At 35.9% G+C, this 27,960-nt stretch overlaps 1 protein-coding gene across 23 annotated transcripts in view; it reads left to right on the forward strand.

Annotated features, from left to right (window-relative positions):
- Positions 1 to 27,960, forward strand: part of RIMS1 (regulating synaptic membrane exocytosis 1) — a 494,117-nt gene that overhangs the window by 172,633 nt on the left and 293,524 nt on the right. For 22 of the 23 annotated variants that reach the window (XM_040473893.1, XM_040473902.1, XM_040473900.1 and 19 more), the window contains one exon: positions 26,797 to 27,010. In XM_040473893.1, coding sequence (XP_040329827.1) covers positions 26,797 to 27,010 — 214 coding nt within the window. The remainder of the gene's footprint in view (positions 1 to 26,796; positions 27,011 to 27,960) is intronic. The other variant, XM_040473894.1, reaches the window with a different exon arrangement.

A 27,960-nucleotide genomic window follows, 5' to 3' on the forward strand; every position in this document is an offset into this window, starting at 1 on the left:
GGCAGGAATTTAACACTATACTGAGTTGGGGGAGAAATGAGAAATTATACCTAATTTTCCCTGCTGCTGATTTTACTGCTGTAAGAGATGCCAGTGGCACCTAGGTGCTCTGCTGCTGTTAAGGCTGGTGTGGTGGAGGAATTTGGAACACAACAGATTCTGTGGTGCCAAAAGGAGGAAGTGCAGAGGGCGAAGACAGGAAGGTCCTGAACAGTCAGGCAGCCCCAAAACCATCGCTCACCTGCCACGTTCTCTGAGGACTCTGGTGATTTGTTGAGCCTGTGAGGACAGACTAAAACATGCTTGTGGAAAAAATCAGATTAAGATTATTTGAGAGGCTATAATTCTGCACATTAGTGCTGTGGCAAAGGCAAAACGAAATATATATGTTCCAGGATTTTTCAAAAAGGCAAAAAAAATTTTTTGGCTTATGGAAACCAATGCTTTTTTTCCCGAGCACATGCATCCATACAGCCCACCTTGTGATCAGCACCCTAGAATCTTCATTCTCCCTGATGTCCCCAAGAGAAGAAGCTATCTTCAAGTATCTCAGAAGCTTCTCACAGTATGTTGGAGCATGGGGCCAGTCACATGATTTCCAGTTTTCACTAGTAAGCTGAGGCATGGCATTAAAAAGTTTATCCTAGAGCAGCCAGAATCTGTCCTCACCATCCAGTCTTTCTTGTTTTGTGTTTTTGGATCTATGATTGGTTTAGTGTGTGTGTGTGTGTGTGTGTGTGTGTGTGTGTGTGTCTTGGGACATAGCAGGGGGTTGCAGATATGGTGCTCAGAATAACTATGTGAATTGTGGCTCCCTGGAAAATATGTACTGCATTTCAATATTGTTTTCAAAAGATTTGGTGTAAATTTTAATCTGACATGTTCCTTTTGTTTATCATACCTTCCCATTTCCTCCTTTAGCACTTTGCATATTTTATATCTCCTTTAGCACTCCTCTTATATTAATTTTTTATTCAGTTAATATACTTGAATACTCACTATGTACTAATAAACAAGTTTCTAGGTACTAAGAATATAATGGTGAGCAAGATAGTTTGTTAAAATTTACATACATAGATTATTCTTGGATCACTTTATAAAATAGATTGAAATCTGCCATTTAAAAATAGATAAAATGGAAAAGCATATAAATTAGTTTTAATATAATATTTTTATTCATTAGCACTTATTAATCTATGTTTATGAATGAGATAATGGTATCAGCCCTAAGGGATTTTTAGTTAATCAGGAGAAAGGCATTATAATAAATAATTTCTACAAAATATAACTGTGTAATGAAGACTGTGCCTGTCTTGCACCCTTATATTTTCAGGACTTCATCATAAAAACAGAAAAGGCGCTCCTCAAGAGAAAAATCAGATTTTTTGTTACCAGCAAAATCGAGTTTTAGAACTTGTGCTGTACATAAGAAACATCCAGGGAGCATTTTCAAGATACTCATTCATGAACCTCTCACCTGAACCACTTACTGCATCAGATCTTTGAAGGGTAGATCTTAGTTTTTGTATTTCTAAGTGTTCTTCACTGAATTTATTGCTAAGCCTGAGTTACGAAGGACTGAATTTGAGAGGAGTTCTATGGTGCATGCCAAGTGGCTTTGATGAAGGTCTTGTTTACATCCCTTTCAGTAATGATTTAGATCAGGAGTCAGCAACTGTGGCCCATGGGCCAAACCCAGCCTACCACCTATTCTTACATGGCTTGTGAAGCTAGAGTGGCTTTTACATTTTAAAAGATAGAATAAAATCAAAAGAAAAATAATACTTTGTAATACATGAAAATTAGATGAAACTTAGACTTCAATGTCTACAAATAAAATTATATTGGATCACAGTTCCCCTCATTCATTTTTTATTGTCTATGGCTACTTTCCCACTCCAAGAGCAAAGTTGAATAGCCAAGACAGAGACTATATGGCTTGCAAAGCTTAAATATTTACTGTCTTGCCCTGTACAGAAAAATTTGCCTACTCCTATAATGGGAAGAGAATATTCATTACATATTTCACAAGATATGAATCTGGGAGATATAGTAAGTTAGAGAAGAAAAATGTTCTTGTCACTATGGAGAGATGGGCCAAATCAAGTAAGATAAGATACAGTAGGTATGATAGGAAGGTCCTACTTGTTGGCCTAAATAAGACAACCACACAATTATGAGCAATTTAGCTTTTTGGACATGTAAAAATGACAGGAGATTTTAGTTGACAGTAAATTCAAATAGATGTCAATCTTGTATGATTCTGACCACTAATAATCTAATGTGAGATGGACCTGTAAGTAGAAGTATGGCATATAAAATAAAGAATGCTAAGATTACACCTAAATAATTCATTTCAGTTTGGGGTGGCCTACTTTCAGAATGGAATAGATATCTGAAGTATTTTCAGGGGGAGCTATTAGGATGGTGAAGGGATACAAAATCATGCCAAGTGATAAATTATTTAGTCTGAGGAAAAGAAGACTCTGAGGGGACATCCTCAAATATTTGGATGAATATCATGTGGGAAAAGGAATAGGTTTATTCTGTGTGAGCCAAAGGGGTAAAGTGGTTATGGAGATGGAGAGTGCAGGCCTATTAGGTTTAATATAAATAAGGCATTCACACTATTTGTTCAGATATGGACTTTTATCCCTTATAAGGTGATTCCTTTACCCCTCTGGAAGGTGTGGACAGAGTCTGGAAGAATTCTGAGTCAGGATATTATTGGTGGGATTTGAGGATTAGAAGGGAAATTAAATTCCATGTAGGATCTCTCTCAATGCTAAGTATCACAGAGAATAATTCCACTATGTCATGCATGTATTTTGATATTCCTTGTGCCTTCATTGGACATTGACTATTTGCAGAACATTCTGTTTATAATTTTGAAGGCTACAAAGGGAATCCATGATGTGAATTGGTGAGACAAAGGAACTTTGCAAACAAGACAGAAACACATAAAACATCAGGATGAATGATATATAAACTGAAATTCTGTTGCTGTTCAAACAGGGTGGGATCAGTGGAGACTTCAGGAAGGAAGTGGACTCTGAACAGAGCTTTGAAGATTGGTTTTAATTTGAATAGGCTCTGGTATAAACACAGAGGCTGTAGGTAATGGAGCCAACATAAGCAAATGAGCAAATATCAGTTTGGGGTGCGGGGTAAGGTAGAAGATATGTATGGTAGAGAGAGAGCAGTAGTGCTTACTGAACAACATTCATCCATTATTCATTTAACACTTAAGGAGCACCTACTATGGGAAACCATAGTGCAGTGCAAGAGGTTAGAAGGGTGAATAATGATTCCTGCCCTCAAGGGGCTCCCAGCCCAGAAACAGGAAAATCAATGTCAACATCCTCTCTATAGTAGCTTAATTCTTGTGTGACTTAGCTAGAAGATGAGTTAGGGGAAATTTCTTGGATTAACTTCCTTCAGTTTAGAAAACTAACCAACCATCATTTAACGAATATTTATTGAACTTCTGCATTGTTCTAGCTCCTTGAGAAAGATCAGTGAACAGAACAGACAGAGAGCCCTCCTGCTGACCAGAACATAAGCTAAACACATCTTTTTGTTATTCCCAGGTCCTTCAAGAAACATAAAACGTTATTTATTGTTTTACAAATTTTAAGAGGGCAAAATCAATAAAGAAATATCTTCTTTAGCGTTCAGAAGGATATTTAGAGCCCTGTCTGTGAAGAAAACACTGTGAAATACACAGCAGTGTCTCTTTAAACCTATGCTCTTTCTTGAGCAGCATTTGTATTTTTGTCATCCATCCCATTTTGTTTTTGTTTTTGTTTTTTGAGCACCTGCAAAATTTAAACTGGAAATTTCATCCTTTGTGTCTCAGCTCTTGTCACTCTAAACGTCTCTTGTTGTGCGAATCAGTATTGGCTCTTCATACAAATAAAATGCAAATCATATCCTTGCCAGAGCTAAACACTTATCTCAATGAAATCAGAACAAATACTTGAAGGTTAAAACTGAGATTCATTGCTTAGCAGAATAAAGAGAAAAACACTGAATGCAACATGAATTTTCCACTGAGATGAATTCCAAATACAAGCCAAAAGCTCAGTAGAGATAAAAATACTTTTCATGCCAAATGATGGATTTTGATATCTAGAGGCAGATATCAGACTTATTTCTCAGCTATTTTTTCTTTCACATGAAATTTAATATTAAGCATCTGATGGCCTCTCACTATTGAAAAATGGCGTATTAAGTTTCAGAAAGTAAAGCAAGTTAACTCTGGTGTCCAGGTCAAATGACTATCAAAAAAAATGTGGCTTGTCTGGTCACCAAACAGAACCTAGAATTCTACCCAGTAGTGAGTGCTGAGTGGCCTTGTTTTTTTGTTCAGTTCTGTCTTTTTCTATATAATTGACTTCCCTGGCCCACAGTTTCCCCATGTATTAACTGTGCAAGTCTGTGGATATCACTCTTCAGGCCATTGCTTTGACCCATAGAATAAACATTAGCATATTATATTCCATTATTTATTTTTAAAAAGTATTCTCCTTTATGTGCCCAAGAATTTAAAGTGACCATACATATTACTACATTATAGATTTGTTTTTAAATATAATATTTTCAGTGTAATTGGTTCTCTTTACAATTATACACATTTTGTGATATATGCTTAAAAACATTAATATGAGCAGGGATTCATAGATTGCCAAAGTGTTCATAACATGAAAACAGCTCAGAACCCCAAGTCCTGTAGTTGTCTGATGAAGGAGTAGGGTACTTCCTCTGACCCACTCTCTTATGGCTCCTCATGTTGTCCCCAAGCAAATATACTAAAAAAAAATGATGTCACATTATGGATTGTATTACATGGCTGGTATTCATAGTTATTTTTACTTTGTTGATTTTGCTTACTTTGTTTTTTACTCTGTTTACTTTGTTGCTTTTAGACTTTGTTTGAGGTCTAGGCAAAAACAAAGAAACAAAATGACTTGTTAAAAATCATTAGAGTGAAACAGTGTCTGTTGATAGGCCACCATCATGGAGATGACTGAGCCAGGGTAATGAATGTATGTATACTCTTTCTGCAGTTTAGGTAGCTACTGGCTGTAAACAATAAGCACTTTCCAAAGGTGTTATCTGAGCTCTGGACATAAATAACATAAGCACTTACCCATCTCTGATATCATAGACACCAGGCAGATCTGATGCTTAATACAAGCTATATAATTGTAGTTATTCCTTTTAGTATTCTCAAAAAGGAAAAAAGGCTTATATGTATAGGGCCAGGGAGGTGGGGAGGGATTCTTCCAAAGGGTAAAGTCCTCCCATTCAGAAATAATCTGGAGAGGAAACTCATATTGTCTTGTGGAAAAAGAGATGCTACTTTATGTAATGTTCTGGTGATGGTGAATTTAATTTTTCATTTCTGTATGGATTCTTATGTGAAAGGATTTCATCCTGGCATTTCATGTTTAATAAAATTAAAAATATATTATTCTGCTGAACTAACAATGGAAGAATAAAAACAGGATATTCATGAGGCCCAGATCTACAATTCTCATCAGTTCTCTGGAAATCCTTTCTGCAGGTGTCTAAATAGCACAAAGGTCCAAACAAATTATAAGTCTGTGTCTAATAGTTCCGAATAAGATTTTCTTTTAATTAGTAAGGATTATTTTTATAGATTTCTATCATGAAGGCTGTTCTTTTTAGACTAACCTTTTAAAATAGCCACTCAAATAGAAAAAGAAGTAAAACATTTCTTATTTCTTTATGAAAAAATAAACAATCAATGACTTGATAACTGGAATTAATTGTTTATGCTCAAGTGCTGTAATGTAACTGCAGATAAATTTTTATTATCATTCATCTAAATTTTGTGTGAGTGTATGACCTGTTTTTGTTCATGTGTAATTATAGGTGACCTACATTTCTTATATTAAATATTCACTGGTAGACTTTAAGAATTTTTAAAGTTATTATTCCTAGGAATTGACCCTTATATTAATCATTACAATTTGAGAAAATTTTAAGCTTTACGTAGCTTTCAGCGTTTTGGTCTTACAGCAATGCTGTGGAGTAAGCAATATTATTGCTTCCCTTTTACAGGCAAGGAAATTGAGTACATCAGTCAGCTCAGGCTGCCATAACAAAATGCCATGGACTGGGTGGTTTAAATAACAGGAGGTTATTGCTCACAGTTCTGTAGGCTGGAGGTCCAAGATCAATGTGCTGGCTGACTTACTTCCCCCACAAGAGCTCTCTTCCTGGCTTGTAGATACATGGTGGCCTTCTCACTGTGTCCTCGTATGGCAGAGAGATCTTGGGCTTTGGTGTCTCTTCCTCTCTTTGTAAGGACATTAACCTTGTCATGAGAGACCCACCCTCATGGCTTCATCTAAACCTAATTACTTCCCAAAGACTCTACCACCAAGTACCATCATTGAGGATTAGGGCTTCAACGTACGAAGTTAAGGAAGGTATAAACATTTAGTCCTTAACACTCAAGGTTTAAGGAGGTTCAGTAATTTGCTTAATGTTATAGAGCTAGTAAGTGGTTAAAAATAGAATAAGCTCCAGAAACTTGCTAAAATAGTAGTTTACAATGGTATAATGGCTTTAAAAGTATCTTCAATTTGACTCTTCTTTACCATCCTCACCACAAGCACTCTATCAAAGAACCATGTAGCTAGATCACCTCTCTTCTGCACTGCCTTGCTTAGGATCTGGTCTCCACATGATAAATAGAGGGATCCTTTCAATTCTCAGCCTCATCACATCAGTTTTCCACTCATAACCCAGAAGTGGCCTCCCATCCCATTCAGAAGAAAACTGAAAGTCCCCTCCATGGTTCTGAAGGTCTTCCTGGCATCATTTGACTGTGACCTTGTCTATAATCTTTCTCCTTCTCTGCCCTGTCTGTCCTAACCCAAGCTCTTTCCTGTTCAGTGCTTACACTCCCTGTTCCTTCTGCCTGGAGTAATCCTCTTCCCCAGAAAGGCAGCCATGTTTCTTACATCCCTCAGAACTCCACTCCCCATCCTATGTGTTGTAAGCATGCTTTGCCCCTGTGACTCTCTATTCTTTAGCCTCTTTTTTGTCATCAAACTGTGTAGTGCTACCTGACATTATTATATGTTTTCTGAATATGTTTTTACACCTGCCTCCCTCCCTTAGTTGAATGCATGTTTCCTGTGAACAGACTTAATTTGTTCTTGTTCATATCACTGGCATCTCAAATAGCACCTGACATGTAGTAGCTACTCAATCATTATTTGTTGAGTTTACAATTGATGATGACTCTAAGGTATCAAAGTTTTTCACTCCCATAGAGATAAAGAAGCTCAGTTCAGAGGTGCTGAGGGCCATTTCTGAAGTTCCCCAGTATGTGAGGGGCAAAACCAGGACTGACACCCAGATCTTTTTACATCAAATGGTCTCCCCATTACAGTCTCCTACCCTTTCCCATAGGAGCTCAGAATAAGTCACAAACCATGCTGTTGTGAAAAGGGAAGTGATGGAAGAGAACTGAGATTTACTGAGTGTCACATCTGTGTCAAATATTGCACTAGGTAATCTCCTCTACAATCCTAAGAGGTAGCAATTATTATCCTCAATTCACAGGTGAAGAGAATAAAACACAGACAGATTATATTACTTGTCCATATCACTTAGCACATCACCAGCAGATAATTTGTTCAAACCCTTGTTTTCAGTTAGTGGGAACTCCCTTACCCAGGAGATGCTGACCAAAGACCCTGGATGAAAGACTTCTCTAGACCTTCATTATCTCAGGAGTGAAAAGAAGAGAGTGTCTTTGCCTTAGATGGTAGCAAAGTTTTTTTAGAATTTATAAAACAACTTGTCTTGTGCCCTTGTACTTCTATTTACTCAGGCTGTTCAAAGCTAAAACAAAAACCAGAAACCTCTGGGTTTTGAAAGCAATCTGTTAAAGACTATAACTCATCTATCCTTAAGCCAAGAGTATTTATACATGAATCCTGCAGTCTTATCACTTGGCAAAGCAGGGATAGTGTGGTTAAAGTAGACTTTAAAAATCTTTTCTTACACAGATTCTGTAGAAAGGTGAGCAGCAGGATGTGCCCAGAGACAAATTAGTGGTGCTCCTAGCCAGGCTGTTAAATTATTTTTAGGCAGGAGACACAGTGTACACACCAGGCTTTAGATGTGAGTAATTAATATGAAATGTTACCTCTCTCTGCCTGTAGCCACACTGAGCCTTCTTTATTTCTTGTTCTTTCTTCTCAGTTCCGTTTCCTAGTATCTCATGTATCGTCTGTCTTGAAGATGGCTCTTTTACTGTGAAAAATTTTCTTGTTATGTTGGCAAGAAGGTCCCTACAACACTGGTGGTGGCTGCAGCAGCCATGCCCAGAGCTCACTATGCAGAGGCCCTGTCACTTCCCCGGTGCCACATCTGAGACCTTGGTTCCCCTTATGTGATGGCCAGAGGCATTTGTTTAGACTCACAAGTGCTGATATAGGGAGTTACGGAATTGGGACAGGTTGCTCTAATGGGCCTTTCTTTAGTCCACTACCTGTTCACTGAGAACCCCCATTAGAAGCTTTCTCCTAGACTTAGGGTAAGCAAAAGCAAAATAAAACCAAAACCAAAGCAAACAACAACAACCACAACAACAACAAAACTAAGGAAATGTAAGAGATTATTCAAAGAAACAGTCCCTTAACATCTGAGCAAATTTCCCTTTCCTTCCTTCTATATCTCTATTTATAGCATTGCACAAGGAGAACTGATATTAAAATGGAGACCTTGAGGCTCTGCTATATCTTGGGTCATCTAATAAGGTTTAAAATACACACACACACACACACACACACACACACACACACACATACTACATAGTAAGGTATTTAATGTGTTTGAGGAGATTAATTTTATGAGAACACTACAGGTTAGGTTTTTATAAATATCTAAGGGAAAATGAAATCTATTACAAAAACAATGGAAAAATATTTTTTAATGTTAAAAATTAGAACTTCTCCCCCCCCCCCCCAGAACTTGCATTCTAATAACATTTAATATAATCTCTTCTTTCATTTGTGCCATGGGCACAAAAGTAGTGACCACTGGTGCTTGGCACTGGAGTGAGAAGAAATGAAAAAGAGCTGAGGAAACGTTTTTAACATAAGATTTCCAGACATAAGATTATTGTGTATTCACATTGCCTATATATTATTAATGTATAAAATAAATGAAATTTCTGTTAATTTTAAAGCGACTCAGTGTATCAGTTCAGGTCTACCATGATGCTTTAGTAACTGCCAGATTTTAGAAGCTGGGTGAGTGCTAGGTGAGTACTTCATCCATGATGCCAACAGAGCACCAAATAAATTTGGATATTTTTAACTATAAGATAGCATACCATCATACTTCTTTATCCCCTGATTATTTGGTAATTCCTTCAGAGACCATTTTCTTTGGTGTCATTCAGCCTGAGAAAGCCAAGCACTCTTTACTTTGTGTGATTGGGCAATAATTGTCTTTGATAGTGAGAAAACATATAGCATGAAGTAGAAAATGCAACCTGAGAATTGGTTTTAAAAGAAAAAATACTTATGTTACAGTCATGAAAATATAAATATGCCTACCTGCACATGCTCTGGGAAGATTTAAAGCAAGATGAAAGGAAGAACAAGCATCTGATCACTTCTTACCACCTCCATACCTGAGCTCTGTTTCAAGTTTTTTTTTTTTAATTTTTTAATGTTTATTTTTGAGAGAGAGAGTGCAAGCAGGGAGGGCAGAGAGAGAAGGAGATACAGAATCCAAAGCAGGCTCCAGGCTCTGAGCTGTCAGCACAGAGACTGACATGGGGCTCAAACTCACAAATGGTGAGATTGTGACCTGAGCCAAAGTCAGACGTTTAACTGACTGAGCCACCCAGTTGCCCCTCTGGGACAAACTTTCATCGTCTCCAACCTGGACTCTTGCATGGCCTCCTGACTGTTGTCTCTGCTTTCAAGCCTGACTTCTCCTATTCCTAATATAGGAGCCACAGGGATCCTGTGAAAATTTAAGTCCAGCCACCTGATTCCTCCATTCAAACCTGTTCAGTGGCTTCCCATTCACCAGAGTAAAAGCCAAATACTTAAAATGTTGATGAGATTTATAGAACTGTCACCTTCTTCCCATCACAGCTATGCCCTAGCTCAGTCCTGTTCAACCACACCGGCCAGCTGGCTTTTCCTTAGACCCCCAGACAGGCTCCCACCTCAGGCCTTCCCCCTTTCTGTTTCCTCTTCCAAGTCCATTCTTTGTGACTTGTCCTCTCCCCTCCCTCAAGTCTGCTCAAATTTCACCATCTCAGTCACACCTTCCCTGACTTCCCCATTTATACTTTGAAACACAGGGTAATCGATAGTGACCATAACATTACTTAGCATTCATATTCTTAGATGATGGTAAAGTATAAATCTTGCTCTGCATGGCTACACTATTTTCAGTTAGGCTACTAGGTTTAACCCTAAGAGGAGCAAAGGGCATTGCAAGGGACTGAGAAGGAGAAGGAGCAGATTCTTGTTAAGGACTGACAACATGTCTTTCAGGGCTAGTCCACTGAATGGATTCCAAATTAAACTCTAAATATGTATTGATTGCCTGTTCTGTAGGACTTGGCATAGGAGTTACTGAGTTGGGTAAGAGATGAAGGGACCCAGATTTTGAGTTTAAGATGATCTATCAGAAGGGATTAATCAAATACTCAAGACAAATAACAGCAAAATAAGTATGAAATAGGGTGTTACTTCAAGGTGAAATACAGATCTTCACCAACTTACAATGGGGTTATATCCTGATGAACTCGTCATCAGTTGAAAATATTGTTAAGTCAAAAATACACTTAATACACCTAACTTATAGAATGCGACAGCTTAGCCTCACCTACCTAAAACATGCTCAGAAACTTACATTAGCCTACACCGGGGCAAAGTTATCTAACAAAAAGTCTATTTTATAATGAGGTAGAATAACATCTCATATAATTAACTGAATAGTGTACTGAAAGTGAAAAACAGAATGGTTGTTTGGGTACAGAATGGTTGCAAGTATATTGGTTGTTTTCTCTCATTATTGAATGGCAGACGGGGAGCTCTAGCTCGCTGCCACTGCCCAGCATGATGAGAAAGTATCATACTGAATATTGCTAGCCCAGGAAAAGATCAAAATACAAAATTTAAGGTATGGCTTCTACTGAATGCATATTGCTTTTGTGCCAACATAAAGTTGAAAAATTGTAAGTCAAACCATTGTAAGTCTGGGACCATCTATATAGTAAACCATTCTCTTTTTGATGGTTTGCTGCAGAATTGATCAGATTATTGAGCTGGAATTACATGTGCTTAATTTGATGGATCATTACAGTGATAAAAACTGCAACATTTTTTTTTTGTCCATGGTTCTGGCATATTCTATTGAATTAAATGCAGTTCAAATTTAAAGTACCTTGATATTATTCAAAGTTTTTCATAGATAATGCAATATTATGAGAGGTAAAATGGACTATTTCTAGCTTTGTGTGCACTGTGATTAGTGAAAGCTGATTATGACACATTTTTAGTATCTAAATATAACATAAGATGCTAACTTTTAAAAATAGACTTGATTATTCTCAGGCAGTGGCTGGTGAGGGTAGAAGATGTTGTCTGGAGTTGATTAAATGGTGGTAGGGGTTCTGGGTCACATGGAAGAGATACAGAGTACAAATATGTTTTAGAAATTAAAAAGTATTATATTTTCTAGAATTTTACTTCTATATTTGAAAAACCACTTGAATTATCTGCTTTATGATCTCTTTCATGGGGATAAAAGAACTTAAGTTATTTACAACACCTGTTATATTATTTAGATGATAGTTAGGTCTTAAACGCATATTAACAATGTATTTTAATTAAAGGATGAAAACAGATGTCACCATTAGCAAATATAATGGGAAGGAAATTACATCTTGTCACTTGTCTTGAAATCCACTCCAGAATGACTTAGAAAATACTGTACCTAATGATGGCTGACTAATTCAGGATACTGTGCAAGTAAAATTCAGGAAGATTGTATTTCTCTGCTTTTAAAAAATGAAAAAGGGGAAACCTTTTTGGAATTCATTTCTTAGTCCTCAGATATTTAATTCAGGGTTTAAAAGTAGGATATTTGCTGGAACTGCTTTTAAAAATCTGAACTCAACCTAGACACTTTATTTCATAATTCTAAATCCTACTTATGTATTGTAATCCATTAAATGATATTAGATGGCACAGAACAAAATCAGACACTTTATCTGATTTGTTTTCACTATTTTCTCTGTATATTATTTAAAAAATAGCTAATGTTTTATAGAGTACTTAGTAAAATCAACACCTCTCTATGTGCTTTACATATATCATCTATTTTAGTTCCCACGACAATCCTGTCTGTGAATAGGCAGGTATTATCTCTATTTCAGAGATGGAAAAGTAGAATGTTGAAGTGTTAATTGCCAGGCCACAAAGTGAGTAGAAGGAAGAGCCCAGGAAAGGATATTTGGCCCCAGAATCCTTGGGCTCTGTTGTCTTCTGAAGTATTGGTACTAATGTGGATTAAATCCAAAACCAAAGCAACATGTTAACACCTGTACTTCCTGAGGGGGAAGAAGCCAGTAAATAGTACATTTCCTTTCTCTATCCAGAGGAGGGTTGATACGTCTTTGTTACCCACTCTCTGTGGATAAGTAGATGAGATAGCACCTTTGACCAGACAAGACAGGGTTGTTACTGTTGGTCAAATAGAGAGCCTGGTAACTGGGATGGGTAAGCACTGAACTTGACCAACCAGAGGATCTGTCCATGGAGACAGAGTCATTAACTGTCTGCAAATTAGGGAATGTTGCATTTCTCACTTCCCCCTTATGGCTTTGTGATTTCTGGGAAACAGAGCAGCTTATAGAGCTTCATGGAACTATTCACATTTTAAAGGAATTATTCTGATCAAATATTACAAATTTAAGGTAGTGATTCTTTGTCCAAATTACACTGAAAGATTCCCTTTAGCCACCACATCCCAGATTATATTTTATCATTCAAACGAGCAAGCAGCAAAATTTGGTTAACACACTACTGTGAATACATTCAATGTACATAAATGTATTAGATATTAAAAGTAAAAGGGAACCCAACTTTTTCATGGTGTTAGAGGCTTTCTGTATATCAGTCATTCATCAGCCATTTTGGAGCATTGGGAACACTTATGATTTAGGTAATCTACATTATTCAATTCAAAATAGCCTAATGATAATAGCCTTTTTAAAATATCAGATTTTAGAATCTCTTTTTTTCCCCTTTGTATGAATTAGAAATGACCATTAAAAAAGGCTGAAAATTTTTCAGGCAAAATTATATGTGTTTCCCCCCAGTGCTTGTATTTTGTAGACTTTCCACAAAACAAAATATACCAGCAGACTCACCTTTCTCCCTGACTTTTATCTTATAAAGATGACCTTTCTGCTCTTTATTATTGGTCAATTTATAGATCACTATACTGAGTGATATAAGTATAAGTCACTCATACTGATACCTATATGCCAGGAAATCCTGCCAGCCATAGCTGCTTCCCAAAGTTATCAGCTAAGTGTACTAAGAAACTTAAAAAGCAAAGTACTTTCTTTTCTCATGTATTATCTATGTGTGCGTATAATAATAATCACTAACATCTATTGAGCTTTTACCATGTGCTGGACACTGTACTAAGCACTTTACATTGATCATCTTAATTAACCCTCCCCAAATCCTATGAAGTCGCTATTATTATTACCGATTTATAAATAGGAAACTGAAGAATGGAATTTAAATAATTTCTTCATGATCATACACTTAAATTTTTATATTTAATCCATTCCAAAAAGCAATTGTGAAGTGAAGTTGGTTTATATTTTCCCCTCCCCATAGTAATAAAACATAGCAAGTCTGGTGAAAATAAAAATACAGAAAGATTAGGTTTATGGTGCATTGTACAGGCATGAATTAAGTACCTAACACTTTGGCTTTATCATATGTGTAGACACCACCTTCTTCAAAATTGCCAACACATAGGGGGTGCCTGGGTGGCCCAGTTGGTTAAGTGTCTGACTTTGGCTCAGGTCATGATCTCAAGGTTTGTGAGTTAGAGCCCCGTGTTGGGGCTCAGAGCCTAGAGCCTGCTTCAGATTCTGTGGCTATCTGCCCCTCCGCCACTCGTGCCCTCTCTCTCTCTCAAATATAAAATACAAAACATAAAAAAAATTTTTAAAAATTGCCAACACATGGAAGTTTTCTCTCTGTATATTAGGTCAATTAGCATGACCAAATGGCACGTTCTGGAAAAGTTCATGTGGCATGTGATTACATGAATTTAAATTGATCAATTACATATTTATGATGCAGACATCATCAGCATTACCTATTAGATTATTTTCTTAAAAACTAACTTCATTTATTTCTAAAATTTCATTCCAATTTAATATGCTACTTTATAGTTTCTCTTCTTTTCGCTTGATTTTCTTGTCTTGAACTGTGCTGTGAATGAGAGAACCTGCTTGTCAAAGTATTAAAATGACTCCCTCTTGTGCCAGATATTCAGTTTTAGACCTGGGATAGATCTAGACTATTAGAAAGCAGTGCTGTTATTCCATAATTTAGAAGCAATATATTGAGGCCTAACACACAAAGCTTCTACACATGCAGTGCCTTACAGCACCCGGGAGCACAGTGAAGGTGTTTTTTGGGAGATGAAGCGGAGCAAAAATTTAAATGTGTGCTAGTGGGTCTCCGTGTCCTGAGATGTCTTCCTTTAATGCTTACTCAGGAGTGGCCTCCTATGGTAAATTGAAAACGGAATTAAAAATAAATGCTTGACTGAAGTAACAGGCAATAAAACACTAATAGCTAATCATCAGCTATGCTCTTATTTTTCCTAAGTGTCATCTCTCAGTGCTTTCAGAACACTGTTGGATGCTGATTGGATGAACTACATCTTCAACAGCGCTAAATGGAAGACAAAAAAAAATCTGACAAAACCTTTAATATATAATTTTTAAAGGGCATATAAAATGAGGGTCCTCCACAAAAGAGCAGAAATTGCAACACTATAAATTTCTTTTTTGTTCTTTTTCAGCAACCTCCTAAACCACATTTTTTTCCTAATAAGTTACACCCCCTGCTGATTCAACCAATTTTATTTAGCACATTAGATATTTTAAAGAAAAATGGTTTAAATAAGAACTCAGTGTAAAAATTAAAATCTTTAGTGCCATCTGCTGGACATTTAAATTACAGACTAAATGTGGTTTTAGATCAGCTGAAAAGTAATTTTTTCAACTATAGTAATTTTAAAAAGTATTCAATAATATCCGAGGTAAATTTCTGAATTACTGAAATATTTAGGAAATATATATAATATATAAATATATTATAACACATATATACAATATATATTATTATAGCTGTTTTTTAGGGCAGACTTTTTGTAGGCTTTATTTTTTTAGCACTTTTAGGTTCACAGCAAAATTAAGGGGAAAATTTCCTCTGACCTACACAGATTACCCTATATATCTGCTGCCCCCACACCTGCATAGCCTCTCCTATTGTCAACATCCCCCAACAGTGGTACATTTGCTACAATTGATGAACCTACACTGACACATCATAATTTCCCAAAGTCCATAGTTTACATTAGGGTTCACTCTTCGTGTTGTACATTCTGTGGGTTTGGACAAATGTATAATGACATGTATCCACCATTATTGTACCATACAGAGTAGTCTCCCCGCCCTAAAAATGCCTCATTTATTTATCCCTCTCTTTCCATAACCCCTATTATGAACATTAAAACAAAACCTACAAATAATAATGTGTAAATATCTGTGATTCATGAAATCATAAATTTTTAAATGATAGGTATCAAATTATAATAGCAATATTTAAAAGTTTTCCAGCATATTTTTGTATAGGGTGTCCCCCAAATTTTGAATTTATGATTAAAATTTAAAATTTAATTATGTGATGAAAATTAATTTTATCAAGTGTGATGAAAGGTGTATGAAAAAAATGCCTTCATTTTCAAATTTAACCTTAATGTAGGGTTCTCTACTGTATTATAATCCCCAGATAATCTGCACCAGAATCACCTTGGTTGACCTTTAAAAAGTCAGGGTCCTGGAATTTATACCTTAGCTACTAAATCAGAAGCTCTGTAGGTTAGTCCAAATGCATGCATTTTAACAAGCCCCTTAGATAAATTTGATGCAGTTTAAGAACACCAAGGAAACATCCTTCACAAATCAGTAACTTTTTCTTCCTCTAGCCATATTCAAATGAGTATTCTTAAGATAGGGAAGTGTAGTGGAAAGTTGGAAGTAGAGGTCCTAATTATCACAAACCAGTTTTACAACCTTATGTTAGTAACTTAAAGTAATAGGTCTAAGTTTTCTCATTTATAAAATGAGAACATGGTACATAGTGATTTTCAAAATCCCTCCTCCTGTGTCTCTTATTTTCCTAAATATTTCCATTTAAAACTGGGTTTTGGAATCTTTCCTTTATCTTTTCTCATTCTGAGAATGGAGGTTAAATGATTCCAAAGTGATGATCCCCAAGTCCTAGCAAAGATGTAGGAGGCTTTAGTTTCAAGCTTATACAATTCCATTTTTTAAATTTCAGGAAATAGTTACAAGGGTTGGAGGAGAAAACAAAGGTGAAATTCCAATGAAAGCTAACATGGTCATATAGAGGAATGGCATGTTATATTTCTACAGATTGGTGTTAAGTGAAAACTTAGCTTAAGTAAATTCAAACTATTGATAAGTAGTTTTATAATAATTGGTTAGGGTTCAATTTGCAAAAGGAAGTTCAAGGCTGGAAAAAATACACTGCTATAAAAGTGATTTCACCTGTATTATAAAATTTTTCAATGAATCAATTCCTTTTGAAGAATATTTTATATATGTTAAACACCTATAAACAACTTGTATTTAAAATAAGAATAGTTGTAAAATATAATCTGAAAAAACACAAAAATATATTAACACATTTTAACCAAGACTAATTGTTCCTCTAAGCAGCAGTAACCTTCTAGAGCCTAGAAGATTACATTTTGTTAGATCAAGTTTTATGTTCATGATAAAATTATGTTAGGCTTTGAAAAGAAAAAAAAAAACAGTCTCTAATACAGGGACATGATCCCTATGTACAAAGGAAAAGGACCATTTTCTGATATTTATCAAAACACCTTAAATAAAGAAATAAAGTAAGTAAAATTCAGTATCCTCTTATGTTGTTGTATGTTGTTTTCTTAGAGACTCAAGCAGTGCCTACTGTATAGTTGGAGCTCAATGAGTGTTTGTTGAATTGATGCTTGTACCAAGAACTGTATTTGATACAATGGTAGATATACAGTAAATGAGAAGGGTTTGTGAGAGATGTTGATAGATAAATAAGTGGGAGCAAAGGGAGAATCACCCCAGGATGAGGAACTGGACTATATCTTAGAGATTCTATTTTAGCAATGGATTGAAATAATTGGTTCAATTTATTAAGAAGATCATTTAGAGTGTATGAATGATGAACTAGAGTGAGGAAATCCATTGGCCAGAGCCTACTTAAAAAGTTGATGAAATAATCCAAGTGAGGAATAATGAGAGTTTTCACCACAGGTAACAGATCTGTGCTATGCAACTAATCACTACAAAATGGGTTTTTGGTTTGTTTGCTTGTTTATATATGTGTCTTGTATCTGAGTCTGAGTTTTACTTTGCTGTATTTGCATCCTTCTTACTAGATACAATAGACTGGATAGCTACATATATGTATGTATAACTTTGTTAGGACACTGCGTTTATCAAAAGAAATTTGCTGGTGGAGGCAAAATGCTCCCATAGTGTTCACTAAGTGTATATTTAGTGTATGAAGAAAGAGAGAGAGAGAAACAGAGAATATCATAGGAAATCTTAAACTTAGATATTGCTCACGTCAAGTGCAGTGGAATGAATTAAGAAATTTTACATAAATCAGAGGAGTGTAGATAATGTGGAAGACTGATGTCAACAACATCTATCCCAGAATCTTTCTAGGGAATTTATGAAGAAGCCAGAAATCTAAACACTAAATTTCACAGGTTCTCTTGCAGCTAGATTTCCAGATGTGATTTATGTTCCACCAGTCAGATGTACTTGTATGAAACTTGAATTGAAACGGAGTTAAATGGAGGACCACAGCAGCACGCTGGGCAATCATTTTTCTGGACTCTCTAGCAGGCTCCAAGTGGCTATGGTGGTGTTTCCAGATCAGAATGTCTCTGCTGAGGTGGTAGGATTCTAACACCAGCAATTTGGGCAGTGGCTTTCTGATTCCATAGCTTCCTGGTTGAGGAACTCTGAGTAACTAGTTTATGCTTTTGTTTTAGGAGTCATTCCTGGAGGTCAGGTTAAGAACCCACTTCTGTCCCCCTTCCAACAATTTTGTAGCACCAGATTTCATAACTTAGTCTTTTTGTTTAAAAGACTGTGAGGTTATTCCCAACTTATCTCTAATATAAGGGACCAAGCATCATTACAAAAAATTAGTTATCACTGGAATGCAGTGGAATTTTACTGCTCTTCTGTTCAAGAGTAGAATCAGAGAGACAGTTTTATTAAAAGGGAGACAACTGGGGTGCCTGGGTTGCTCAGTCAGTTAAGCGTCCAACTTTGACTCAGGTCATGATCTTTTAGTTTGTGGCTTTCAGTCCTGCATCGGGCTCTGTGCTGACAGCTCTGAGCCTGTAGCCTGCTTTGGATTCTGTTCTCTTCCCCGCCCCTGCTGGCACTCTGTCTCTCTCTCAAAAATAAATAAATATTAAAAAAATTTTAAAAAGAGGGGACAACTCTGTTTTGGGGCCAAAAAAACAATTTTTAACGGCACATATGTTTTCACATCACAGGTATGTGTGGTTATTGGGCTGTCATTCATTACAACATATAAACTGGATGCGTGTTTGCTGATATGCAAAGACTCTAAAAGATAATTTGGTTTCAACTTACACTTTTAAGAAGTTTGAGAGCATTCACAATTGTGTTATTATCTTAGCATGCTTTCCTATTTTTTTGCTTTAGTACTTCTTTTTATTAAATTTTTTTAACATTGATTTATTTTTGAGAGACACAGAGAGACAGAACATGAATGGGGGAAGGGCATAGAGAGAGGGAGATACAGAATCCGAAGCAGGATCCAGGCTCTGGGCTCTCAGCACAGAGCCCAATGTGGGGCTTGAACTCACAAACTGTGAGATCATGACCTGAGCTGAAGTTGGACGCTTAACCAACTGAGCCACCCAGGCGCTCCTACTTTAGTACTTCTAGTAGCATTACTATGTGCCATACATTTAGTATTCAGGAAATAGTCCAAGTTCCAAATCACCTAGAAAAATGTTTTTGACCAGCTGTGCCAAAAAAATCTCCCTGGTTATTTTAACCAGAACTATTACCCTACAGAACAATTTAATTACATTCCTTGCCATTTGGTATATGTTGTCATAAACTGTTAATTTGTGTTTACCTATAACTTACTTCCTAAGTAGACTGTACTTTCCTTGGAATCAAGAACTGTGCTTTAGAATTGAGGTTAGTGTTAATTTTTTGACAATAGAGGGTGATGTCAAAATCTTCTAAAGCAAGCCTTCAACCTATCAGGCTAGTGAGATGTTTAATTTCCTTCATTGTCAGGTCTTTCTCCTGGACACCCCTATTGGAGGCACTTGAACAATCTGACATTCTCAGAAGAACTCTCCTAGCTTTAATCTCCATGTTACTAACTTCATGGGCCCTAAATTGTACCCTGTTTTATGTATTCTGTGCCACAGTTGGGAAGGAACACATAAGCCCTTGCCTTTTTATGCTTGTTTGCACATCCAAAAGCAATTCTCCATGTTAGATGGCTATGCACAAGCCACCCTGGTCCCTGTCCCTCTCTTCATCCTAGGGAAAGCCCTTACCTTCCTTCCACACCTGCCTCTTAGGCTTTTGGAATTTCAAAGCACTAGTTCCCTTTCCCTCCTACTCTAGGAAAGTCTGTCCTTTGAAAAGGATAGCCAGGAAGAAAGCTGGAGTTGTCTCCTGGCTTCTGATCACTTTGAGGATGGAGGAAGGAAAAATACAAAATAGAAATAAATGAAGTACTGTGCCAATTACAACAATTTCTCTGCATTCTACCATTATCATTTAGCATCTTGCTGTGTACCATATTTATAGTAAGTAATCAACAAATACTTATTAATATGTAAGAATGTCATTACCAATTTTCTGTTTAAGTTATTTTGCATTTATATAATGATGTTTTTAAAGAATATCTAGTTTTTTAGGCATTCATCTTTAGATCCTTCAAATGTGTGCCATTAATCACCCAAACAACCTGTTTACAACTGGAATCTTGATGTTTCTTGAGTTGAGTGCACATATGTTAAAATAGTACAATGATTATTATAGAATGAAATGATGGGGAAAAAGTCACATCCTGAGAGAAAACCAAGGTTTCTCTATTAATGCTTTCTTTTTTATAGTATTGCGTATTTTATAATACCATTTTCCCTCTAGATAATTTAAATCTGAAATTTGTGATCATATGTATTGTCAATCTTACTAATCACTAAGAATATATTGTTAATTCTAAAATTGAAATATATAAATAAATTTCACAACAAAGATTTAATATTTGCAATTCTGCATATACTGACATTCACTGGCATTTATAATATATAATAAAATATGTATTTCCATTTATTATTCATAATAGAACACTGTCACATATTTGATATGTATTAAAGCATTAAAACATCAGATACAAAAAATACATATGCTGTTTATGGTTTCACTACAATATCCTGATTCCAAAGGCAAAATTTATTATGAGAACAACATCTTGACAGAGTGAGATATCAGAATAATATAAGGGGAATACGAATTGAGAAAAGGACATTAAAGTTGATTTTTAAGATACAGTTCAGTAGAGCATTGCAGAAGGTTGCAGAATAAGTAGATTTTGAGGAACTGGGAGTAAATAAATGCTGAACCAACCTTCCTTCCTTCCTTCCTTCCTTCCTTCCTTCCTTCCTTCCTTCCTTCCTTCTTTCCCTCCTCCCCCCCCCTTTTTATAGTATCTGCTGATAAGTAAAGAAAGAACACAATGGGAAATAAGTTAAAGAGGTTGCTAGAGACTTTGGTTGGACTCTTTCTTTCAGTGAAGAATAAGGGAGTCCTACCTGTAAGGAAGGGAAGAAGCCCATGAAGAAACAGAGTTGAAGCTGTAAGAGAGTTCTGGGCTGAGAAACAGCATGGTTTTTCTTCTCTTAATTCTCTCCCGGTGGGAATGTCCAAACCAGTTTTATAAATATGGACTATTGCCAAAACCAGGAAGGAATTGGAAATACACATGAGAGTTGGGTACAGATGGGTGCAGGTCACTAAGGGATAGCATCCGGGAGGATATAAGTCCTGGTAGAGTTTGGAGATGCTTGTGTGAATGACTTCATAAACTGTGGGGTGAAGCATTTAACCAAAGAGCTGCCCCAGGCATGTCAGTGCAGCTTCTAGGAGAGCACTGTCCCCTGGCAGCTGTCATCCTTAGGAACTACTCAGAGGGCTAGATTTTTCTTCCACTGAAAGAAAGACTGGAAGAGAGACTGGAAGAGACCTTCCCTCCTAAAATGTCTCATGGAGAAAATGAGAACCTAGAGACCTCACCCTCATAACTCAACTGAGAAACGTTATCTCACCAGCCTTCTTGCCGTGGCCTACTGGAGAAGGACATGTTGCTGCCTGCCCACCTGTTGTGGTCTGGCCCCCTGTCACAGCCTAAGCTGCATACGCACATAGGGAACCAACACTGGGTTCATACATCATCAAAATAGTATTTTGAGTCTTTCAGGAGGACACAGTAGCTTGAAGTTAATTTGAGAAAAGAGAGCTTAGGAATAAGCACTGTAGAGGAGTTGAAACTGCATGAAAGTATTATTGAGCAGGAGTGAAAGGTCTATGGGAGTTTCAGGACCTGAGTTCATCAGCATAGCTTTGGCTTGTTCATACTCAGCTTTTGTTCATGTATCATCAATTAGTCATGACAAAACACTGACATTTCCTGATAGTTAACACTTTCCTGCATTCAGAAACGTTTTCATTTGCAAGTTGAATCCGTATTTGTTGTCATCTTTTATATGTGCTTAGAGTAAGATCTGAAGTATGTGAATTTACAATGATATATTCAGATAGAAAGGAAAAGCAAACCCCTAGACAAAAATTAGTTTTCTCATCAATAAAATGGGAATTTATTTCATAAAGTTATTGTGCATTTAAACATACACATTTCTTCTTTAAATTAATTAGGAGGCATAATTGGTCAACTCTTTTGTAGATTTTAATGTCATATATATTCCAGTTTTTCATTTCTTTATAGCACTCATTTGTTATTTAATGATATTTGATGAGATAGAACTGAATTTTTTCCTTTTTTAATGTGAAATACTTCATAATACAAAAGCACATATGTAAAGAATAGAGAAAAAGAATAAAAGATATAATATGTGCCTAACACTCAACCTAAGAAATAAAACATATTCAGTACTTTTGAGGCCCAGAGCTTGAAAAATTTCATATCTACATGAAAAAAAATATGTATTCTACCACTGAGGACAATAAATATGTGTGAACAAGTATCGTACTCAATAAGCTTAACAAGTTTATTCTACTGGACAGATAAATACATATGCATATGTATATAAAGTTCTTAATTATGTTTTTCAAATATTCCCTGTAATTATTTATTTTTGATCTGTCTGGTCTGTTAATTATAGAGAGAAAGGTCTGTCAAAGTATCCTACAATGAAGGTGGATTTCTCTACCTTAGTAGTTTTATTATTTTTTGGCTTCATATATTATTATATGCAATTAAGTTTAGAATTGTCTTGTAAAAAATTATATGAATACTTTTTAAATAATAGATTATCCTTTTTATCTTTAGTAATGCTTTTTGCCATAAATATTATCCCAATTTTGTTGTTGTTGTCCTTAGCCTTTCACTGGGATATATTTTTTCATTCTTTTATTTCAAACATCCTTCCTAGTTTGGGTATATCTCTTCTAAACCTAATTTAGCTAAATTTTAAAAATCTAACATGTTAATTTTTGTCTTTTAATGATGCTGTAGTCCATTATACATATTGTGACTCCTGATGTGTGTTGGATTGTTACTACCATTGTTTGCCATAATTTCTAATTGTCCTGCTTTGTCTGTGTTTGTTCATTTGCTTCAATTCTTGTCTTCTGTAGATTGACTATTTCCTCATTCCATGTTTTCCACTGGTTTGGATATCATACACTCTATTTCAATTATTTTTGGTGGTGACCTAACAACAATGTTAATTTTGTTCACTTGCGTGAAAGTTAAAGCTGAAGTTCTTGGTCACAGAGCCTCAGTACATGTCCCAGGAGCAGTGGTCTGCTTCATAACTATACTCCATCTCTGAATTAGTGCTACTGTTTCATTTTTCTCCTGTGAGGATCTCCATACTTTCTCCCCAACTCAAATAGGAATTAAAATTTATTCCTTTAGGGGCACCTGGGTGGCTCAGTCGGTTAAGTGACTCTTGGTTTCCACCAAGGTTATGATCTCACAGTTCATGAGTTCGAGACCTGCATTGGGCTTTCGCTGACATTGTCCTTCCCCTGCTTGTCCTCAATCTCTCTCTCAAAATAAATAAACATTTTTTTAAAGTTATTCCTTTAAATATCCAGTATTTTCAGCATTTTGTGGCAGCAAGATTTTTCAGGATACATAGCCTTCAGTATGAAATTTTTTTTTCTCAAAATGGACTAAGAAAAAAGTATTTGTGTATGATTTTTACAGTTAGCAAGTATGTATTGGCTACTACTAAGGAGAAATATGTCTTAACTATCTTGCTAAACTGTGCATTTCTAATGCTATTTACTGTTTGGTAGAAGAAAGGTGACATGTACAGAAATACTCATAGTATATGGTAAAAAAACCAAAAGACAAAAAGCTGAATGCCTTATGAGTGACCAAATAAAATGCTATGAGATTGTAGCAGAGTAAGTTTTTATCTCACTGGTCACTGCCCTGCATATATTTATTATAAAAAAAACACCCCTTTTGATTGGGTCCTATAGGATGGATAAAAGTATTTTGTGTTTGATTTCTTTTAAGTTTATTTATTTATTTTGAGAGAGACAGAGATAGCACAAGTGGGGAAGGGGCAGACACAGAGGGAGAGAGAGAGAATCCCAAGCAGGCTCTGCACTGCCAGCACACAGCCTGACGCAGGGCTCAAACTCAATGAAACCGTGAAATCATGATCTGAGCCAAAATGAAGAGTTGGACACTTAACCAACTGAGCCACCTAAGCACCCCAATGTTTGAATTTTTAAAGAACAGTGGATTTTCAAACCATTATACCTCAGTACAAAGCATATACTAAATCAGGAGATGACAGACTGGCCCACGGGTCCAATCTGGCTTACCATCTGTTTTGGTAATAACGTTTTGTTGGAATATAGCCACACTTATTATGCTTATTATTTACATATTATCTATGCTACTTTCATGTTATAATAGAGCTGTGTAGTTGTCAAAGAGACTATACAGCCCACAAAGTCTAACATATTTACAATCTGGCCTTTTACTGGAAAGTTTGCCAACACTCATACCAAATCATGTGCTGTATTACAAAGTAAATTCATAGGGAATCTTTTCCCTTTGCCTAGCTTTTGCATTTATATTTACTTAAATACATTTGATTTGATGGTTCTCACAATAAATATCTACCCATGTACTTCCTCTCTGCTTAGAGTTTATATATGTTTCTTTGATTAGAGATCTTTCCTTGTTCCCACTCCTTAGTAATTACTTTCTTTAATAGAAGCCTTAAGATTTCCAATGCTATTTTGTAAGGTTACTTTTGAAGTAGTTAAGATAGCCCCAGTTGTTTTTTAAAAACTTGAGCCTAGATTAATGGTGCTTAAATTATAAAAAATTCAGTGTACCAAATAGCATTGTTTTTCAAGCCGTTCAGACATTCTTGCTTTCATTAAATATATCACTATTTGTATGAACTGAAATTAGCTAGCCTTTAAATTGGGGAGGGCTTCAGATTCTAAACTACTTTATTTCCTAGTGCAAGTATGTGTGCTATTAAATAGAAAAACTGTCAATTGGCAAAGCAGGAAAGGGGTTTTATAATTTTTAAAGTAATCATTAAAATTCTGCTCAAGAGCTGTTGATGTTAAAAGAAAAATATAATGAAATCCCAGTACTTCAAGTACTAGAGTCCTTAGACATAACTTATTTGATTCTATTTCCAGGGAGTACCAGTTCCCACAGATATCTTAGGTGTAGAGAATCAAGCTAACTAACTGCCTGTATTAACAACAGCATGTGTGTGTACCTTGTGTCCTAGGGAATACATCCAGCGCACTCGCTCAGTTACAGAGATGAATTTCCTAGGAGTTTCTCCATTGTTGTAATGGCCAATGACTATTGGCTAGGCCTGGGACAACTCTCTCAGTTCTCATTTACAAAACTAAGGCATACTTTCACTGGGGATTCACTGGATGTCATGGCGTTCTGTACAGAGCAGCAAATAGTTTCTATTTGTAGCAGTTGAAGATTGAGGGATTAGGGCTGATGGGGAAGGGAGGAGACTTGAATCACATTAAATGTGAACATTCTTATGGAAAATGGTTTGCCTCAACAACTTTGGTTGCATCCATTAAATAAAGAGTGGTGACAACTCTCATACAAATTGGGGTATTTGTATGAGAAAATATTTGTATCAGAAAAAATCTGAATATTTGCAAGGTGTGGTTTAACACTTTTCACATATCGTGGAAGGATTAGTGAGCTCAATTATAATGTATAAGGTGATATTTTATATACTGTATGAAATCAAACACTTGATATTAAATACATAAATAATCTCCAAGAATAGGGGTAAAGGAAGATATTTTGTGTAAGACAAATTGCATAGCATTGTAATTTATAATTTTTTTAAGTTTATTTTTGAGAGAGAGACATGTGAATGGGGGAGGGCCAGAGAGAGAGAGAGAATCCCAAGCAGGCTCTGTGCTGTCACCACAGAGCTCAATGTGCAGCTCAAACTCACGAAACTATGAGATCATGACCTGAACCAAAACCAAGAGTTGGGCACTTAACCAACTGAGCCACCCAGGTGCCCCTATAACTTAAAACGGTATTTTTCCAAGTATACATCATGCTCACATAGTGGGTCAGGGAATCAATTTCCTGTGACAAACTTTTTTTTAGACTGTAATCATTATTAAAATAGAATGAGATAGACTATACCAGAGTACATCATATATAGTTAGCTTAAGTATTTTGTATAACTTCTGCTTCAGTTGTATACACACATGAATGTAGTTGTAAAGTGTTGAGTTCCCCAGTCCAAATACCTTGAAAGCTATTGGTCTAAAAGAAGCAGAGGCATGGAGTGGACACATGAATTCCACTTTGGAGACCAAAACAGTGATTATATGTTGTACTTGTGTATGTTTCATTGCTAGTAACAAAACTGAGACTAGTGGGTTACATGCTAATACATTTTTTACTAGTGGCCTTTTACTGGAAAGTTTGATTAGTTGAAAGGTAAGATTAGTGGGAAAAATTATTTTATATGTTTTGGTTTCATTCAAATAGCTATACTTCTGTTAGGAAAAATTATTTTTGTTTTTGTCTTCTGTCATTTACTTAGTTTGCTACCGTTTTCTCTTTTGCCCAGGAGATTGCATCAACAATTTGAAAGCTATAAAGAACAAGTGAGGAAGATAGGGGAAGAAGCGCGGCGTTACCAGGGAGAGCACAAAGATGATGCTCCGACTTGTGGAATCTGTCACAAAACAAAGTTTGCTGATGGGTGCGGCCATCTCTGCTCTTACTGCCGCACCAAGTTCTGTGCCCGCTGTGGAGGCCGCGTGTCTCTGCGATCCAACAACGTAAGTGTTCCCTGAGCCTGAGAGGTGCTCTGAGTGCAGGTGAAAAGCAGTACACCTGCCAAGCAGAAAACATACATGTGTTAGAAAGTAGATGCAGGCATGAATGTACACATTAATGTGCCCCTTTCCCATTTTCTGTTTTTCATAAGGTTCATAGTAGTGGAGTAGTGATGAAATAATAAAAAAAATGCTTTCCATATGCATCTTAGTAAATGATTAAAAACCAAAAGATTCAAACCAACAGATTATTTGTGGGAGTAAATTTACTTTCTGAAAAATGTAGTAAATGTGGATTTAGTATCATGAACTAGAAGACTCTTAAAAGTTGTTATATCCAGTTCTTCTTGTAAAAAGAAGAAAAAAAACTTTTAGTTTCTACAATGTTTGTTTCAGATTGAATGAAGGTAGAATGTAAGGTGAACTGGGTAGCATTAAATGTAACCGAAGACAACATATGTAAAGCAATGATTAGCTTCTATGAGAGTAATTTCCTATTTACTGTTGTGGTAAAGTATATAGTGCTAGGTTTCTCTCATGGAAACTATTTTGATATTTAAAGAGTATGTCAAAATACCCTTTTTTAAATTTGGGGGGATTTTTGTACTTATTATCTTCTCTATGAGATGTAGTCTCACCTGATGCTGTTTCCTTATTTGGCTTAAATGAGAGCTACTTATGTTATGCCTGTGCTTTAAATATATATACTTTTTGAGGCACTGAGATGCTCATTTAAGAGAACTAAATATTCTTTATGAAGTACTAGATAAATTCTAATACTTTAGAATACATTTTAATATACTTTATTATATACCCTATCTTAGTATGTTAAAATTATTTATAGGGATGTCTGGGTGAGTTTTCTTTGATGTAGGTCTGCAGTGTAATATAGAACAGTTGAGATTATCATATACCTAAAGAATTCCCAATGTTTCTCTAAGTAATTTCATTTA

Source organism: Herpailurus yagouaroundi, unplaced genomic scaffold (assembly GCF_014898765.1).
Source record: "Herpailurus yagouaroundi ecotype Mexico unplaced genomic scaffold, PumYag 139, whole genome shotgun sequence".
Lineage (NCBI taxonomy): Eukaryota > Metazoa > Chordata > Mammalia > Carnivora > Felidae > Herpailurus > Herpailurus yagouaroundi.